At 42.3% G+C, this 17,784-nt stretch overlaps 1 protein-coding gene across 1 annotated transcript; it reads right to left on the reverse strand.

The window, feature by feature from the left end:
* Positions 1–2,696: 2,696 nt before the first annotated feature.
* PRSS35 (serine protease 35) lies at positions 2,697–17,309 on the reverse strand. The gene is made up of 2 exons (XM_060168152.1): positions 17,282–17,309; positions 2,697–3,957 (listed from the first exon to the last, which is right to left on the reverse strand). Exon 2 carries the CDS (start codon positions 3,936–3,938, stop codon positions 2,697–2,699), a length of 1,242 nt encoding a protein of 413 aa, XP_060024135.1. The 5' UTR covers positions 3,939–3,957; positions 17,282–17,309.
* Between the last annotated feature and the right edge of the window lie 475 nt (positions 17,310–17,784).

The following is a 17,784-nucleotide window of genomic DNA, read 5'->3' on the forward strand; positions in this document are numbered from 1 at the left end:
ATCTTGGTCATACATATATTTAAATCTTTTTCAAAGTGAATATCTGGGATTTAACTAGAAACATATCAAAAAAGGAAAAATGTCTCTTCTGCCCACACAGTTATTGATTTAAGCAAGAAAAAACATAAATAAAATGAAATGTATTATTTGGGTAAAGAAAAAAACATAATTCTAAGTTTCAGTTGTTTTATAAATAGTTCTTTAAATTCACCCATTGATAAGTCTTTCTAAGCAATAAGTCAGTATCATCCTTTACACACAGTAGACAACATATATGTGTGTGGGTATATTTGTTTAGCTAAGAGGATTGAAATTAATTTTCTATTTCAAGTCCGATAAGCATAACAGAAGAAGTATGTGAAGTAAAACTTTCTGAGTAATGTAGTACATTTTAGTGGTCCTAAATAGGTCATATGAGATCCATGATTCTCTTGGGAAAGAGAAGAAAATGAGAGAATCAAACCTCTGCGAATAAAATGAGCTAAAATTTTATATTTTTGAAAAGTATATTATACAGTGATTTTAAGGAAATCATGTATATTCAGAACTTAACCTTAAGAACCAAACTGTTGACAGTAAGCACCATAAATTCCTCCAAACTGACTCAAACCCAGGACTTATTGTCTAAGAAACTAAGATGAAGAATGCATGTGTGTTTGCAAGAGTGCAAATTCACCTTGGAACATTTTTAGTCCCAGTGATCATATAGATGTTTCCCCAAAAAAGATTTGATCAAAGTTTTTGAGACAATTGCCCTATTCCACTACCACCGGTGATAAAATACTTCCCAGCAAAATGTGCTTAGAATTAAGTAGAATCATTTTTTTAAATAAACAGTTAATACTTGCTAAAACCTTGTATGTAAAACATATATACAAATACAGTAAGAGTGATAGTTGATTTATTTTTAAAATTTTTATTGAATGATTTTTAAGAGATTCACATTATAAAAGAATATAACTTGTGCTAAATTTCAGCTATTTTCAACACCATTTACAAAATCACTTTTTTAACATAATCTAATCATGTATTCCTTTGCATACTAGTCAAGGGTATAACTTCCCCTTATTACGGAAAATAATAACAAGTAAAATAAATTGGAACTCAGGCAGAATCAATGACTTGGGTGTGTCCCAAGAGAAGAGTGTGTACCCTAGACACTACCAGGAAGAGCAGCCCAGAAATAAGGTCTGCAACTCCTGAATTTTATAGTGCACTCAATTACAAATCACTAAAACCCTTTAAACATAATGGCCTGAACTAAACCGCTTGTACAACCATTCAGCAAATATCTGATCATTCAAGAAATATGTATTGAGTGTCTACTCTGTGTTTTGCCCCAGGGCAGCCACTGGACTCTGTCTGCTGAGGCTGCCATGATGGCCCCAGCGTGTGCACCGCCTTGGTCCCTAATGAAAACGATCAGAACTTTCTTCTAAAAATTATATTCATAAATTATACTCACTTTGTTAAAGGGACATATCCAAAATCGCTAATCAGAGAATTCACCAAAATAATATGTCTGTGGCCCTATTAAGAAAAACGAACTTTGTCAAGGGGAGAAAGGCTTTCTCTTAAAAAGGACGATAGAATTCCTTGTCTCAAACTGTAACACCTCATTCGTAGGAGACTGTGTAGCTGTATAAAATGATGTGGCTTTCAACACCTGATCATTTATTAACTTTGGAACTGTCTTCCTACGCATACTTGAAAAGTCCATATTCTGAATACTAGTTAAATAAAAACTTGAGATCTTAAAATGTCTCAGTTTCCCTGTTTTTAAATTAGATTTATTTCATAGAACAAAGTAGTTCTCCCATAAATAATAACACTTCAGTTGGTATTTTTTTAAAGCAGTAAAACTGTTAATAGTTTTGTTTATAAAGCTTGCTGTTCATTGTAATTCTTAAAAAAAAAAAAAAAGAGGGCTTCCCTGGTGGCGCAGTGGTTGGGGGTCCGCCTGCCGAGGCAGGGGACACGGGTTCGTGCCCTGGCCCGGGAGGATCCCACGTGCCGCGGAGCGGCTGGGCCCGTGAGCCATGGCCGCTGAGCCTGCGCGTCCGGAGCCTGTGCTCCGCAACGGGAGAGACCACAACAGTGAGAGGCCTGCGTACCGCAAAAAAAAAGAAAGAAAGAAAGAAAAAAAAAACCCTAAGGTTTCTCAGACCCAATGGAAAACACAATATAAACATGGAGGGCATGAGCTGAATGGGTCTACCTCAGAGTAGTACAAACTGTGTTATAACTGTCTCAAACTTGATTCTAGTCGTCCACCTCTGTATATGCAGTTTCACATTGAATACACAACCGGCACCCTATTGGCCTCTTCTTAGAGTAGGACCCTGAGAGTTAGTCCATTGAGAAATCACATATTATTTATGATACCAGCTTGAAATTTTAAAGAGTGTCTAATCTTTAACAAGGCAGAAAGAAACAAAAATTTTCCCACCAATGAACTTATCACCATGTAAAGAAGAATATATACTTGGCATTGAAGTGTCCATCTAATTGTAGGATGCGTACCTACACCTTTTAAAAATGTATGAAAAGCTCCTAATTTTGAAAAAATAAACATGTTGAAATACTATGGATAGGGTTCAAGTCCAAGCAAAACCTATGAAGTGATCTTTACTAGAGTAATCAGAACCAGTTTTCTCTGCGATGTAGGTCATCCACAACCTCGTTTCAGGGATCCGTTAGCCGTAGGTGCAACTGGCATCATCCCCGTGCATCCAGAGGCAGATCTGGGCGTACTTGAGGGGCGTGATGCGCACGGCCACGTTGTAGTCCTTCTGAACTCCGTTTATGTCCACCCACTGGTGGCCAGAATAGACCGCAATGATTTTGCGTTTCCATCTCTTTTTGTCCGGATCTTTCAGACGCAGATAGACCCCAGAGCCAGTGGAGCCCGACTCGGCATCGCAGTATTGATAGAGAAGATCATTGGATTCATCGGACACGCTGCAAAACCGGTAGACTAACTGATCTGCCCTGTCGTGATCAAATCCTGAGAAGTGGATCATTCCGCCGGGCAGCTTCTTGACGGTGGGACTGATGCCCAGCTCCATGTATTTCTTTTTGTGAGCACGCTTCAGCTCCAGAAGGGCGTAGTCATAATCCAAGGCCGCATCTCCCCTCCCTCCTCTAGCCCAGCCTTTGGGGATGTGGGTGTTCTTGACCCGGGTCCACTGGAAGGAGGGCATCCCGTCAGCGGCTCTCTGACCCCGAGCAGATTCCTTTCTCCTTCTCCCGGCCTTGGCGCCCTCCTTCAGGTTCTCTCTGCTACCCTCTCTTCCAGCACCACCCCTTGCTTCCCTCCTGTTCCTCCTAGAACCTCTATGTTTCTTGCCACTACCTTTATTTCTCATCTTCAACAACCCTACCCTTAGCTTTTTGCTGCCTTTGATGTAGTCGTTTCCGTCGTGGACACAATGGGCAGCTGTTAGGACGTGGTTGGGGGAGATGAGGATACCACTGCAGCCCGTGGAGAGCTTCACGGCCGTATTGAAAGGGAAATTGGTTAAGAATCTCTTGTCCAAGATGCTGAACCTGCTGTCAGTGCCGTACACCTGTCTCTTTCTCCTCACAGGTGCTCCCTGGGCAGTGAGATTTTCATGTGGCTCAGGGACCCAACCTTGAACTTTCACTCTGGTCAAGGTTCGGGTGCCGTTCTCAAAGACAGTCTCATATGAGAGAGAGTCTTCCAGGTCAGAAAGGTTGGGAGCCGGGAGTCCTTTCTGGCATTCGATGCCACACGCTTGATTTAACACCATCTTAGCGTCTGCTTCAAAGGTGGGGCTGGTGAGATGGAAGGTCCTTTCACTGACAAGCCGGGGTATTTTTCTCAAGTGCCACGTGAAATCCCGTTCCATTTCAGATGCATCGATGAGAGTCCACCCAAGGGTGGAAAGTATCAACCAAAATAGCGTGGTTTCCATTTTGTTCTTCTATGTTGTCCTTTAAAATAGAAAGAGAGGCTTTATAATGGTTTCTTTTAAAATATGTTACTTATCATTCATTTTGGTCTTGGGTCCTAAAGGTAGCTTCACCACAAATAGGAGCCCATATTCTCACTGTACTTAGATTTTACTGAGATTAGATAAACACCCTACTAAGTAGGCTCATACAGACGTCCAAAATCAGTAAACTGTTTTCACTCAGACCGCCCTCCACCAGCCCTAATCCCCGTGCATCCTACCCCCATCTGCCATCTCCCCCTCTTTCTCCCCTCTTTCAACCCAACACATGGGAGAATAAGAAGGGGTGGCAAACTGGGGTCCTCTGTTGCCTAAGCCACACCATCTTCCTTCCAAGGTGTCCTACAACCTTATCTCCAGATGATTTAGAAATAAAGATAACAGCAGATGTCCGGCCCTTTCCCTGAACTCAGCTTCTTAATAAAAGCAGGGATCATAAATTCCTCATCTCTAGAATGTAAATGGCTAGCACAGAGCTCAAAAAAAGCATTCACTGGAATACAATGAATTTCCCTTAATCACGGCTTGCAGACCAAGCTGATTGATGGTGCAATTAAAATCATAAGATAATATTCTAAAATATTCAGTAGAGATTTTAGAAGTAAATAAATGGGCTCCTCTGCTATTGACCTGCTTTGATTTTCACAAGCAGAACCCCTGATCATAAAAAGAAAATACAGAGCACAGGCCCTTTTATCCGAAAATAAGAAAAATGTACCCTGTACTTTTTTTAAACAAAGTTGTGCTTGGAACCACCACCTAAGCAAAGCACCACGCAAAAATACTTTATAGTGGCATTTTACTTTATATTAAAATTGTAAGAATTTATGGAGCACAGGCGATGGTTATGAATTCGCTACTTGGGGGAACATGATCATGATGAAATATAGTCCCTTTCATCCTGGGTCTTTCATCTGAAAACTGTTTAAATTGTATAATACCTCTTCTATTGTTTACATCTTCTTGCCTTCGTTTCCTGCTTCTCTAGGTTCACTGGTATGTACATCTGTTCCTAGAACTGACTTTTGTCAGTTATTGCTTGGTGAGAGAGGGGGAGTACTACTCTTTGGAGCAGCAGTTTGGAAATTTGTAAGCTATGTTCCAAGTTGTTTTTAACTAATAGTTAAAACATCCAGGCTTAGCCCATGACTTGCACTGTGTGTAAAGCAGAGGCAGTTCAAGGTTAGATTATTCCTACAGTACCTTCACTCTCAAGGCTTTCTCATAAGCTTTCTTCGCTTATCAAAGAAAAGAAAGCTAATAAAGAATGTCAGGAATGGCCCACAAAGCAGGGTACACCCATAAGATCCTGGGAGTTGGCAGGAAAAGCCGAAGTTGTCTCTGATTCAGAGCCGAATATGGGCATCTCTTGATACAACAGAGTTCATTTCGCCATATACAAGTACAGAATTTTATTAACAAACTAATAACATTCTTTTGATAAAACAAAAACATATACTACATTAACCTCTTTGTTATTTAAACATGATCTATTCATCAAAACATGACAATTAATTTGAATGATCATACATTGGAACGTGTTAAGCAAGTTTAGAATAATCTTTACCATGACTTGGCATCAGCAAAATTACGTAGAAGTTTTGCAATTTCCATTTTTTTCTATTTGCTCACAGTTGAATGCTAAGTAATGGTGATTCTGGTTAATATTAGTATTGTTTGCTGAATAGCTTGTACTTTATTTTGGAGACAGGGCATTCTTCTGTAGACTGATGGATATTGTCCAAAAAATCAGTAAACAATATACTTGAGAAAAAAATCCACACTCATGTCACAATATTTTCTGATCATTACCATGGCAAATTTGACTTTACACAAAGCAGTAATTATATCAGTAATGATTTTGTTGAACCACTTAGTATTTTCTTTTGTTGCCTTTTTATGCAATTTTCTTAATGAGTATTTCATCCATTTTATTTAATTGGATTGGAATGACAAAGGCTAACAACTCAGTAACTCTCCTGAGACCTTGAAATTGTATGTTTAACTGGGTGGTTCCCAAGATGAAAAGTTATGTCTTTCCAAAAAAAAGAAGCTAAAATCATAGTTATTTGCTGCCTCTTAGTTTATCAACAGGCCATAATAGATGATTTTAAAAAGATGTATACATATCTTTTTATCTACTTGATCCTTAGCAAAATTTCAACCAAGGGAGTTTTTTGATGTGGGAAACAAAAGTTTTAAAAATCGACTTTTTATTTAGCCCTATGTGATAACAGCTGTTCATTATGTACTTAATATATGATTACAGCAAAGACTGAGAATCAGCCAATTACCCACATGAAAAAATACACAGGATCACTTTGTACATTTTAACACTTGGTAATAACGATCTGTGCAGTAATAAATGTGTGAAAGGCATTCCTAGGCAAAAGAGAGAACGTCAAAATCTTGGTGTTGTGGTATTGCTTCCACAGTTAGGTTTTGTTTTTCGGATTTGGGTTGTTTTTTTTTTCCAGTGTTGTTTAATTTAGTCTTGCAAATTTTCAGCTAGTTAGGATTTAGATAGGTAGAATGCAAATATTAAATTATAACAGACCAGATGGTATTTTGCTATACAAATAATTGACCTAGAATATGAATCTCAAATTTAGAAGTTCCTTTATTCTTTACCAAATAAAACATGTGCCCTATGCATTAATTCTGTAGTCAGACTTTTAAGAAAGTCCCATGTAATGGTTAGTTTTATGTGTCAACTTGACTGGGCCACAGGGTGCCCAGATATTTGGCCAGATATTATTCTGGGTGTGTCTGGGAGGGTGTCTCTGGATGATATTAACATTCGAATTGGTAGATAGAGTAAAGCAGGTTGCTCTCCCTAATGTGGGTGGGCCTCATCCAATCAGCTGAAGACCTACATAGAACAAAAAGGCTGACCCTCCTGTGAGTAATGGGGAACTCCTTCTGCCTGCCTGCTTTGAGCAGGGAAATTGGTTTTTCTCCTGCCTTTGGATTCAAAATGAATTTTGAATAAGATTTTGTTAGTAAGATTTTGTTAGTAAGATTCTGTGCTTGTGAGTGGCCAAATAAACTCTGTCACATCAAGGGATCCCCAGGTTGAAGTCCCCAAACCAGCAGTGTCGGCATCCCCTAGGAACTTGTTAAAAATGCTAATTCTCAGGGCCCAACCCAGACCTACTGTTCAAAACTCTCCAGGAGGGGTGTGGGTTCCCAGCTAGGCATGTTGTACACGGCCCTCCAGGCAATTCTGATACTCGGTACAGTTTCAGAACCACTTCAGCAGCCAAGGTCCTGGTGTAGCGGCTTAAGCCCCTCCCAGAAGGTGGACTTTCCAGGGACGATTGCATAACCAGGTTTCAAAGGACCTCTGCTTCCTCTCTGTGTACAAAATAAATTCATTCTAAACTTTGCTCTTTTACTATGGTAGCAACTGTTCATATTGAATGGTTCCTCCTTTAATAGAAAACAACACATACTTTATAAGTGATTTAATAATACTTCTGAAAAGATTCAAATTCAGTGGGCTTGTATGTAACGCCTCTGAAGCTACAGATGCTACAGATGATGCAAGAGTGTTAGCTGGACGGCCCTGTCTGGTGCCCTTTGAGGGACTCAGCTGCAATGCAGCACAGGAATAAAAGCCATGCCCACATTGATCCTCGGGCACGGGAAGGGCAGAGCCTTGTCATATGACCTCAGAATCACAGTAATAAAGGACATGGACTTAGTAAGTCTGTCTAATTTGGCCTATAATTTCAAACTGAACAAACGTCTCAGGACACTTCCTTTTGGGAAATCTAAGTTTGCCTTGTGGTAAAATGTCAGTGTAACGTAAATGATAGCTCTTGCTGATAGAGCAAGCCATGGTTCAGTGGATACATCTATAGACTCCTGTCATCCAAAAAGCACTAACTAAAGAGACACAGTCCCAGCTGGTGGAGCAGTTATAGTATTTTGAAAGCTTTAATGTGCCATGTCTTCCCTCATTCTCCTCCTTTTTCCTGTCTTCCATTATAATTGTGACCTTCCCTGTCACTTTCCAGATGGCTTGGATTTGGGGCTTCAGATTCCAATTTTGGTTAATAAAAGTGAGGTTGCAGTCATGGCTCTCACCACGAGTCAGTGTACACGTAGTTAATTATGGGTTGGACCATGGAGACGAATGGAAGGGAAGAGAATTATGGGGGAAGCAAGAATACCATGATTTATAGATGAATTCTTACTGATGAAGCAGATATTAGTCCACATTTCTGCCTGGTCTGTACTATTCACAGAAATGACCACCCGTAACTACAAGAGATAACTTACTGTTGCTTTTGTTTGGTTGCTTGCTTATACTTTCTTAGAAATGTGAATGCTGATAGTATTTAGAATATTTGGGTATCTCTACCAGCATAGTGGTTACAAGGGCAGACCAAGGAGTAAGAAGACTTGGGTTAAGTCTCATCTTTACCACTTATTAGGCAACTGAATATGGGCAGTTTATTAAGTTCAATTAAGTTTCCATTTCCTCATCTGCAAAGTGAAGATAAGAGTAATCTCAACTTCATAATGTAATTGTGAGAATTAAATAAGTTGATATATGCAAAGAATTACCACTGAGCCCAGAGCATAGACACAATCAATAATAAGTTCTTTTATAGTTATTATTCTACCTTAATGGGTGAATTAATATCACTTTAAAACAATTCATCATATAAGGCAAAGTTATAGCACTTTTAGTTTTCTAGAAAGTCAATTTTACACTCAGACATTTTTATTTCAGGATAGTTTCTGACACACTCTCAAACTCCGTTTTTCTTTGTTTTGTTTTTTGTTCAAGGACAACTTCGCTTTAGAGACTTCTCAAATGAATGCTTTCCTAATTACTCATTTCTATGAATATCTGTGGCTTTGTAATATGTTTTTCTCATTGCTATTAAACTTCAGTGTGATTAAACATTACCCAGCCACAAAACACTTGAATTGCATTTCCCATGTCTTATTTTTAGCCTGAATCTACCCTAAGAATTCTGGAACTGCAACAGACCCTCAGCCTAAAAAGAAACAGTCAGTGTCAGAATAATTACTCTAAGGGAGCGATTTACAGTGAAAGAAAAACCTAACTTTTTGAGTGAGTCTTCTAGAGTGTATAGAATTTTACCATGGCATGACATAATTACATTCTCAGGCTCAGTTTCTCTTTTGTTTTTTGGTTTGTTACCCTTTAAAGTTTATATTTTAACTTATGTCAGGCAGACGAAAGAAAGATTAGATGACCTTGCTATATTAAATGTTTTGAATGAACTATTTTTCTTGTAAATGAACATGAGCTGATGTACCATCCAGAATCTGCACCAGGTGATAGAGTCACACTTACCTGGGCCATTCTTTTCACCTGGTCCCTTGTAATGGACAGTGAAGTAGTTGCCCAAGTTCATGTGTATAGTATGCTGCCTTGGAACATAATTTTGCATTACTCTGTCAAACACTTTCTGGGGGGCTGTTATGGGTCAGGGACCACTCAGATCAATGACCTCACAGGGCCAACACCAACTTCTACCTTAATGTATATTAGGAGCCAGAAATGACTGCATAACCACTTTTGACAACTTGCCTGTCCTTTATTTAGCCATTCATGATCCCAGCCACTCACCCCTCCCAGCATCACTGCCTACATTTACACCTGTGCACGAATGTGAAAACACGTTCCAGCTATCTCCCTCCTCCTCCAGTTTCATCCTCCACCTGCTCGGTCAAGACTGACACACAACAGGTAGACATTGCGGTCTGGACCAGATACTCTCTTTATCTGCAGAGAGAAGTGCTGGCTTAGGCAAAAGGCCAGGGCAGGAAAGGAGGAGCATTACTAGTGAGAGCAGACAGGTGGGAAGTGAGCATTAAACGGGTCAGGTTTCGGAGAACACTTGTCGAACTTTGAGTCACTTTCGCAAATTGGGAGCAGATGCAGAGGAGAGTAGGTTGGTTTTTTTGTGGTTTTCTTTGCGGTCCGCGGGCCTCTCACTGTTGTGGCCTGTCCCATTGCGGAGCACAGGCTCCAGACGCGCAGGCTCAGCGGCCATGGCTCACGGGCCCAGCCGCTCCGCGGCATGTGGGATCTTCCCGGACCAGGGCACGAACCCGCATCCCCTGCATCGGCAGGCGGACTCTGAACCACTGCGCTACCAGGGAAGCCCACTGCTGGTGGTATTTTTTTTTTTTAAGATTTATTTTATTTATTTATTTATTTATTTTTGCGGTACGCGGGCCTCTCACTGTTGTGGCCTCTCCCATTGCGGAGCACAGGCTCCGGATGCACAGGCTCAGTGGCCATGGCTCACGGGCCCAGCCACTCCGCGGCATGTGGGATCCTCCCGGACCTGGGCACGAACCCGCGTCCCCTGCATCGGCAGGTGGACTCTCAACCACTGCGCCACCAGCGAAGCCCGAGAATAGGTATTTTATAAAGTTCAGTTCCCAGCGCACTTGAAGCCCCCAGTGAATGTCAGTCACTAACTGGAGCACTGAAATGGAGGCAACATTTGGGCTCAAAAGTGTGGGATCAGTATGACGAGAAAGTAATTGTGTTAGTGATGTGACCAAGAGGGACAGTGAGAACTGGGGTGTTTCAGTGATGGTGGTGTCAGTGGGCTTTGAAGCCGAACCAACTGAAGTCCACTTGCAACTTCTCAGCAGTATGAGTTTGTGAAGGTCACTTAATCTCGCCAAACATTACTTTCTACGTTTGTTAAACAGGGATAATGTTTTGGAGTATTTTTGTGAGACACTAGTATGATATATTTATAAATACAGTGCCCAGAGCACAGTAAGCCCTCAGCAAATGGCAGCAATGATTATTAGAAGTATCAAAGAATAGGGGTCAGAAGCTACGTAGGTATTTATAAGGGATTTCATGTATCTCTGACGGCTGTGGATTTCATTCACTGTGGTACGCCAAGTACAGGCAGATGTCGTTTCATTGTGCTTCACTGCACTTCACAGATAATGTATTTTTTACAAACAGAAGGTTTGTGGCAACTCTTTGTTGAGCCAGTCTATCAGCGCCATTCTTCCAAGAGCATTTGCTCACTTCGTGTCTCTGTGTCACATTTTGGTAATCCCTTTTCATTATTATTGTATTTGTTATGGTGATCTGTGATTGGTGATCTTTGATGTTATTATTGTAATTTTTTCAGGGGGGGCCACAAACCACACCCATATAAGAGGGTGAACTTAAGTATCGTGTGCGTTCTGACTGCTCCACTGACTGGCGCTCTCCCCATCTCTCTCCCTCTCATTGGGCCTCCCTGTTCCCTGAGACATAACAGTATTGAAATTAGGCTAATTAATAACCCTACAATGGCCTCTAAGTGTTCAAGTGAAAGGAAGAGTTGCACGTCTCTCACTTTAAATCAAAAGCTAGAAATGGGGGGCTTCCCTGGTGGCGCAGTGGTTGAGAGTCCGCCTGCCGATGCAGGGGACACGGGTTTGTGCCCCGGTCCGGGAGGATCCCACATGCCGCGGAGCGGCTGGGCCCGTGAGCCATGGCCTGCAGAGCCTGTGCGTCCGGAACCTGTGCTCCGCAACGGGAGAGGCCACAACAGTGAGAGGCCCGCGTACCGCAAAAAAAAAATCTAGAAATGAAGAAGGCATGTGGAGAGCCGAGATAGGCTGAAAGCTAGGCTTCTGCACCAGTCAGCCAAGTTGTGAATGCAAAGAAGTTCTTGAAGGAAAGAAAAAGAGCTACTCCAGTGAACACACAAATGATAAGAAAGCAAAGGAACCTTATTACTGATAATGGAGAAGGTTTCAATGGTCTGGAGAGAAGATCAAACCAGCCACATATTCTTTTAGGCCAAAGCCTAATTCAGAGCAAGGCCCTAACTCACTTCAATTCTCTGAAGGCTGAGAGAAGTGAGGAAGCTGCAGAAGAAAAATCTGAAGCCAGCAGAGGCTGGTCCATGAGGTTTAAGGAAAGAAGCCATCTTCATAACATAAAAGTGCCAGGTGATGCAGCAAGTGCTGATGTAGAAGCTGCAGCAAGTTCTCCAGAGGGTCTAGCTAAGAGAATTCATGAAGGTGGCTACACTAAACAGATTTCCAACGTAGATAAAACAACCTTCTATTGGAAGAAGACGCTATTGGACTTTCACAACTAGAAAGAAGTCAGTGCCTGGCTTCAGAGCTTCGAAGGACAGGCTGACCCTCTTGTTAGGCGCTAATGCAGCTGGTGACTTTAAGCTGAAGCTAACGCTCATTTACCATCCTGAAAATTCTCTAGCCCTTAAGAATTATGCTAAATCTACTCTGCCTGTGCTCTAGCGATGGAACAACAAAACCTGGATGACAGTACATTTCTTTACAACATAGTTTACTGAATATTCAAGCCCACTGTCGAGACCTACTGCTCAGAAATAAAGATCCTTTCAAAATATGACTGCTCACTGATTTTGAATTTTGAGAACTGTATTTATATTTTCTTTTTTTTAAAATTTTTTTTTTTTGGCTTGTGGGCTTAGTTGACCCGCCACATGTGGGATCTTAGTTCCCCAACCAAGGATCTAACCTGCGGCCCCTGCATTGGAAGGTGGATTCTTAATCACTGGACCGCCAGGGAAGCCCCTATATTTTCTTTGATAGTACACAAATGTTTTGAGATGAACTGATTCTAAGTAACTGAATCTAATTAAAATGGACTCTTAACCCAGAAAAAAATATATTACTGCTCACTGACAATGCACCTGGTCACCCAAGAGCTCTGAGGGAGATCTACCATGAGATTCATGTTGTTTTCATGCCTGCTGACACAACATCTGTTCTGCAGTCCATGGATCAGGAGTCATTTTGACTTTCAAGTCTTATGATTTAAGAAATACATTTCGTAAAGCTACAGCTGCCACAGATAGTAATTCTTCTGATGGATCTGGGCAAAGTTAGTTGAAAATTTTTGGAAAGAAGACACTATCGTAGATGCCATTAAGAACATTCATGAGTCATAGAGGTCAAAATATTAACATTAACATGAGTTTGGAAGAAGTTGATTCTCATGGATGACTTTGAGGGGTTCAAGACTTCAGCAGAGGAAGTAACTGCAGGTGTCATGGAAACAGCGTGAGAACCAGAATTAGAGGTGGAGCCTGAAGATGTGACTGAACGACTGCAGTTTCTTGATAACCCTATAACAGACGAGGAGTTGCTGCTTATGGGTGAGCAAAGAACGTAGTTTCTTGAGATGCAATCTATTCCTGGGGAAGATGCTGTGAAGATTGTTGAAATGACAACAAAGGATTTAGAGTGTAACATAAACTTAGTTGATAAAGCAGCTCAGGAAAGAAGTTCTGTGGGGGAAATGCTATCAAACAGCATTGCATGCTACAGAGAAATCGTTCATAAAGGAAGAGTCCATCGATGCAGCAAACTTCAGTAGTGTCTTACTATTAAGAAACTGCCACGGCCGCCCCAGCCTTCAGCAGCCACTGCCCTGCTCAGTCAGCAGCCATCAGCATCGAGGCAAGACCCTCCACCAGCAAAACGGTTATGACTTGCTGAAGCTCAGATGATGGTTAGCATGTTTTAGCAACGAAGTGTGTGTTCAATTGTTGTATACATCGTTTTTTAGACATAATGCTATTGCACAGTTAGCAGACTACAGTAACTTTTATATGCACTGGGAAACCCCCAAAATCCCGTGACGCTTTGCTGCAATAGTCGCTTTATTGCAGTGGTCTGGAAATGAAGCCACAGTATTTCCAAGTTATGCCTGTAACACATCCTAATCCCCAGATTAGGATGTGACTATGACACATCCTAATGTGTCATATGTGACTGTGTTCCTGACTTGGTAAAAGAGACTTTGCAAACGTGATTTAGTTAAGGATTGTGTGATGAGGAGATTAGCTCGGGTTACCCAGGTGAGCCCAATGTAATCACAGGGATCCTTCTGAGAAGGAGGCGGGAGGGTCAAGAACGAGAAGGATCTGTGAAGATGGAGGCAGAGGTCAGAGTCAGGCAGGACCACAAGCTACAAAATGCGGGTGGCCTCTAGACCGTGAAAAGGTAGGGAGACATTCTCTGCTGGAACTTGCAGGGGAGAAGGCAACCCTGCTGACCCTCTCTGGACTTCTGGCCTCCGGAACTATAGGATACTGGGTTAAGTCACGAAGGTTTTGGTAATTTGTTACAGCAGCAATAGCAATATACTTAGAAAAGTAAAAACCTAGTTTTTAAAACTGTCTGCCCTGGATGTTTGGAAAGAAAGAAGTAGTGGGGAGTGATATAAGGGGGAAAAGAACGTTTGGTTCAGAGACTTAAACATAAATGAAAATGTTCATTTTTAGGAAAATTATACAGACACACAACTTTAGAGCTAAAATCAGAAGATGGTGATAAAACATTCCTGTAGCATGCAGCAGTATTGCTAGGGAGAATCAAGAATTGGAACAGGATAGATAAATTTGTTTATTCGACAAATACACACAGTGCAGTGCTGTACATCATTTCATAAGCCTCTTTCCTTGCTTATGAAACTCTGTGATAAGTCCTCCTTAGTCATCGAGTTGGACTAGAAAATTTCTAAGATCTCTTTTTAGCTCTAAAGTCCTAGATTAAATCACAAATAAAAAAACACAAGTTAACTTACTCATCACTGAGCCTCGAGCCGCTTCAATCCCTGGTCCCGGGTGAGTGGAGGGGTGGGGGGAGGTGGGTAGGAACTTGCCTGCTATCCCTATTTCTACCACTAGATGGCGAAGCTAGCCTGGTGATGCCCAAGCTAAGATCCCACACTTAAGATGGTTTACGTTCCTTGAGGTACAAAATCGAATTTACTTTAAAAGCATGTAGGATTCATGGGAGGGATAGAAGTCTAACTGGCTAATAATATACTAGATGGTTATCACATAGAACTGATCACATTTGGAAAACCCACCTCCAGGCCACAGAGCCCAAGCGGATGAGCTGGGGACTGATAATGCTGTCTACAGCCAGACGTCTGGCAGGTGGTTTCCCAAAAGCATCGTGGTGCCAGCACACTTCCACTATGGCCTCGGGTGCTGCTAAACAGTCCCCCAAATGTGCTGCAGTTCACTTCAACAGGAAGAAAAATCTTCAGCCTGTCAGGTATTTCCCATGTCTATCAACTACTTAATGATTCACTTCCAAAGGGTAAGCTCTCCACTGGTTCTATGCTGAAAATAAATGGCAAGGAAGTTCATCGACAGTGTGCCAATTGCTATTCAAAATATCATACCATAGCACCGTCTTCAAGTTTAGTTTCGGGAATGAGACAGAGTAATGTCTGCTTGAAAAGTTTCGCAGTAGTGGAGGGCAAGGAAGATGGTAAAGTTACACAGTTGATTACTTTACAGTAACCCACAACTTGTGTTTCTCATCATAATAAAAAAAAATAAAACTTCCCTTTGTTTTTTAAGCTATTTTTCCAGGACCTGTATATTTCAATTTGGGCAATGGATATGTTGTGTGTAAATCAAATTTGGGGTGAATGGCACTGAGGGAGCCCCAGGGGAACCCTCTGCTGGCTCTCTCATCCACTGACATAGGAAATGCACAGCGTATGGCTCCTGACTTACGTTTTATCTTGCAAGTTGGCCTTTGAAAGCGAAGAATATCTGGAACTGTATTAGGTTTGCTACTCTTCAGGCTTTAAAGCATCTTATGATCACTGTGTTTCTAGCTAAGCAAACATCTGTTAAAGCTTGTGAAGCTTTTGAAAACATATTAGTTAAGCAAAGTCATAAAATAATAACGTTCATACTTTGCTGTTTCCAATCTCTCATCTCAGATTTCTCATGTGCAAAGTTAACCCAGGCGAAGTAGCTTCAGCCTCCAAAATTCTGAGTCTGATCCCGCTGTTAAAATGCAATGTGCTTGCCTTGGATAGTTGAGCATTGGGCAGAGAAAGGTAAGTAATGAACTCAGCAGGGGAAATTCACTCACATTAGCAATTGATTACTTTAACATAATATGCACATTCTATGTGCCAAGCACGAGGCTAAACAATCTCACGTTTGAAAACACGGAAAAGATTCTGAAAAGTGTGCAGGTTTCCGAGCTGTCTGGAGGAAAAACAGGAAGAGTATCCACATCCAACCTCTTCTCACGTTAAAGGAGCTCTTCTAGTTATGTCCTAATAAACATAAAATTCCATATGATGCTCACACACTACTTTCAAGCCTAGATGTCTTATTTGGCTGGAATTTTAACCTTCTCTCTTCTAAATTATATACCAGATCCTAAGCCTAATTCTCCAAGCAGCAACATATGACTTTTATAACTCTCTGTGGAGACAAATGCACTTGGGATAAAATGAGAATTTCAGAAGTGAGAAGAGTTAATAGAAGGGAAAAAAAACACCTAGACAGGATATGCAGCTCCTTTCGAATCAATGACAGTGTAAAAAGGTCAGAGGAATCAGGCAGGAAGTGTTTCTACAACTTTTCAAAAACTTTTATGATAGGGCTTCCCTGGTGGCGCAGTGGTTGAGAGTCCGCCTCCCGAGGCAGGGCACACGGGTTCGTGCCCCGGTCCGGGAGGATCCCACATGCCGCGGAGCAGCTGGGCCCGTGAGCCATGGCCGCTGAGCCTGCGCGTCCGGAGCCTGTGCTCCGCAACGGGAGAGGCCACAACAGTGAGAGGTCCGCGTACCGCAAAAAAAAACAAAAACAAAAAACTTTTCTGATAGAAAATTTCCGAAGTAGAGAGAAAGCTAGAAAGTAGAAAATTACAACCCCACATGCCCGTCATCCCGCGGCAACAATTACCAATATTTTGACAATCTTGTCTCACTCAGTTGTCTTCCCCCACCTTTTTTTTTTTCCTAGAGTATTTTAAAGCAAGTCCAAGACTTTTCAATTTCATTTCATCTTCTCGCTTAAAAACTGTTTTGCGCTGCTCCTTTTGCTGACCTGTGCAGCCAGGTTGATGAGACAGCGAGAGATTCCTAGCTTTCATAGTAACTCTGCCAAAGAGGCTTTCAAGGAGACGAGGCTTTCCAGGAATGCGTTTTACACCTTTTTTCAATGGCATCTGTTAATAATCATAAAAATAAAGAGGGTCCCCTCTGGTAGTGCTTAAGTAGAAAGAATTCCATTTATATTCCAATGCAAACAATTTTACTGTTGATATTAAACGGTGCAGAGGCCGACACAAAGAATTGCCTATTTGGAAGAGTAGCTTCTTTGATGACTTAAAACTGCTAAGTTTGATCCCTATCTTTAGAGCCCTTCAAAGAAGCTCTCCCCGGGTGGGTCCTGCCTTTCTCGGGGGAAACTTCCAGGTTCTAGGGTCTCGCCCTGTCCGGGGGCGGGGGGGGGGGTCTCCATCCTTACCTGCGAAGGTTACTCGGTCCCGGGGGCGCTGCCCTGCTCGAATCAAAGTGCCCCCGAGGCAGTCACCGACGCTGGCGAGGCAGGAGGGCAGGGGTGCAGCTGCCTCGAGCCTCGGGACAAGCCGGAGTCAGAGCCTGGGCGCCCGGCCACCGCCCGCCAGCGTCGCCGGGAGTTCGCGGCTGAGACTGCGGGGAGGATGGAGGCGAGCTGAGCGCAGCGTCGCGGAGGTGGGAGGGGAAAGGGGGCGGGGACCGGGGCGGCCGCGGGAGGGAGGGGGTGTCGGAGGAGAAGGGAGAGGAGGAGGGGGTCAGGCGGGGAGGAGGAAGGGGGATCTGGGGAGGGTTTACAAGGAGGTGCGGGGCGGACCGGGCAGCCTCTCACCCCAGCGCCTCTGCCCCCAGCATTAGGAAAAATTCATGAGTGTGTTCACAAGAGATGTCTGTCCCTGTGCTAGCGTGCATCCCTTAAATAAGGTTAAGAAGATACTCCCAAGTGTGTGCTTG

The sequence above is a fragment of the Lagenorhynchus albirostris genome, chromosome 12 (assembly GCF_949774975.1).
Source record: "Lagenorhynchus albirostris chromosome 12, mLagAlb1.1, whole genome shotgun sequence".
Taxonomy (NCBI): Eukaryota; Metazoa; Chordata; class Mammalia; order Artiodactyla; family Delphinidae; genus Lagenorhynchus; species Lagenorhynchus albirostris.

Coding starts and splice junctions, on each gene's coding strand:
- PRSS35 (XM_060168152.1), bottom strand. CDS start 3,938: ATGGAAACCACGCTATTTTGGTTGATACTTTCCACCCTTGGGTGGACT.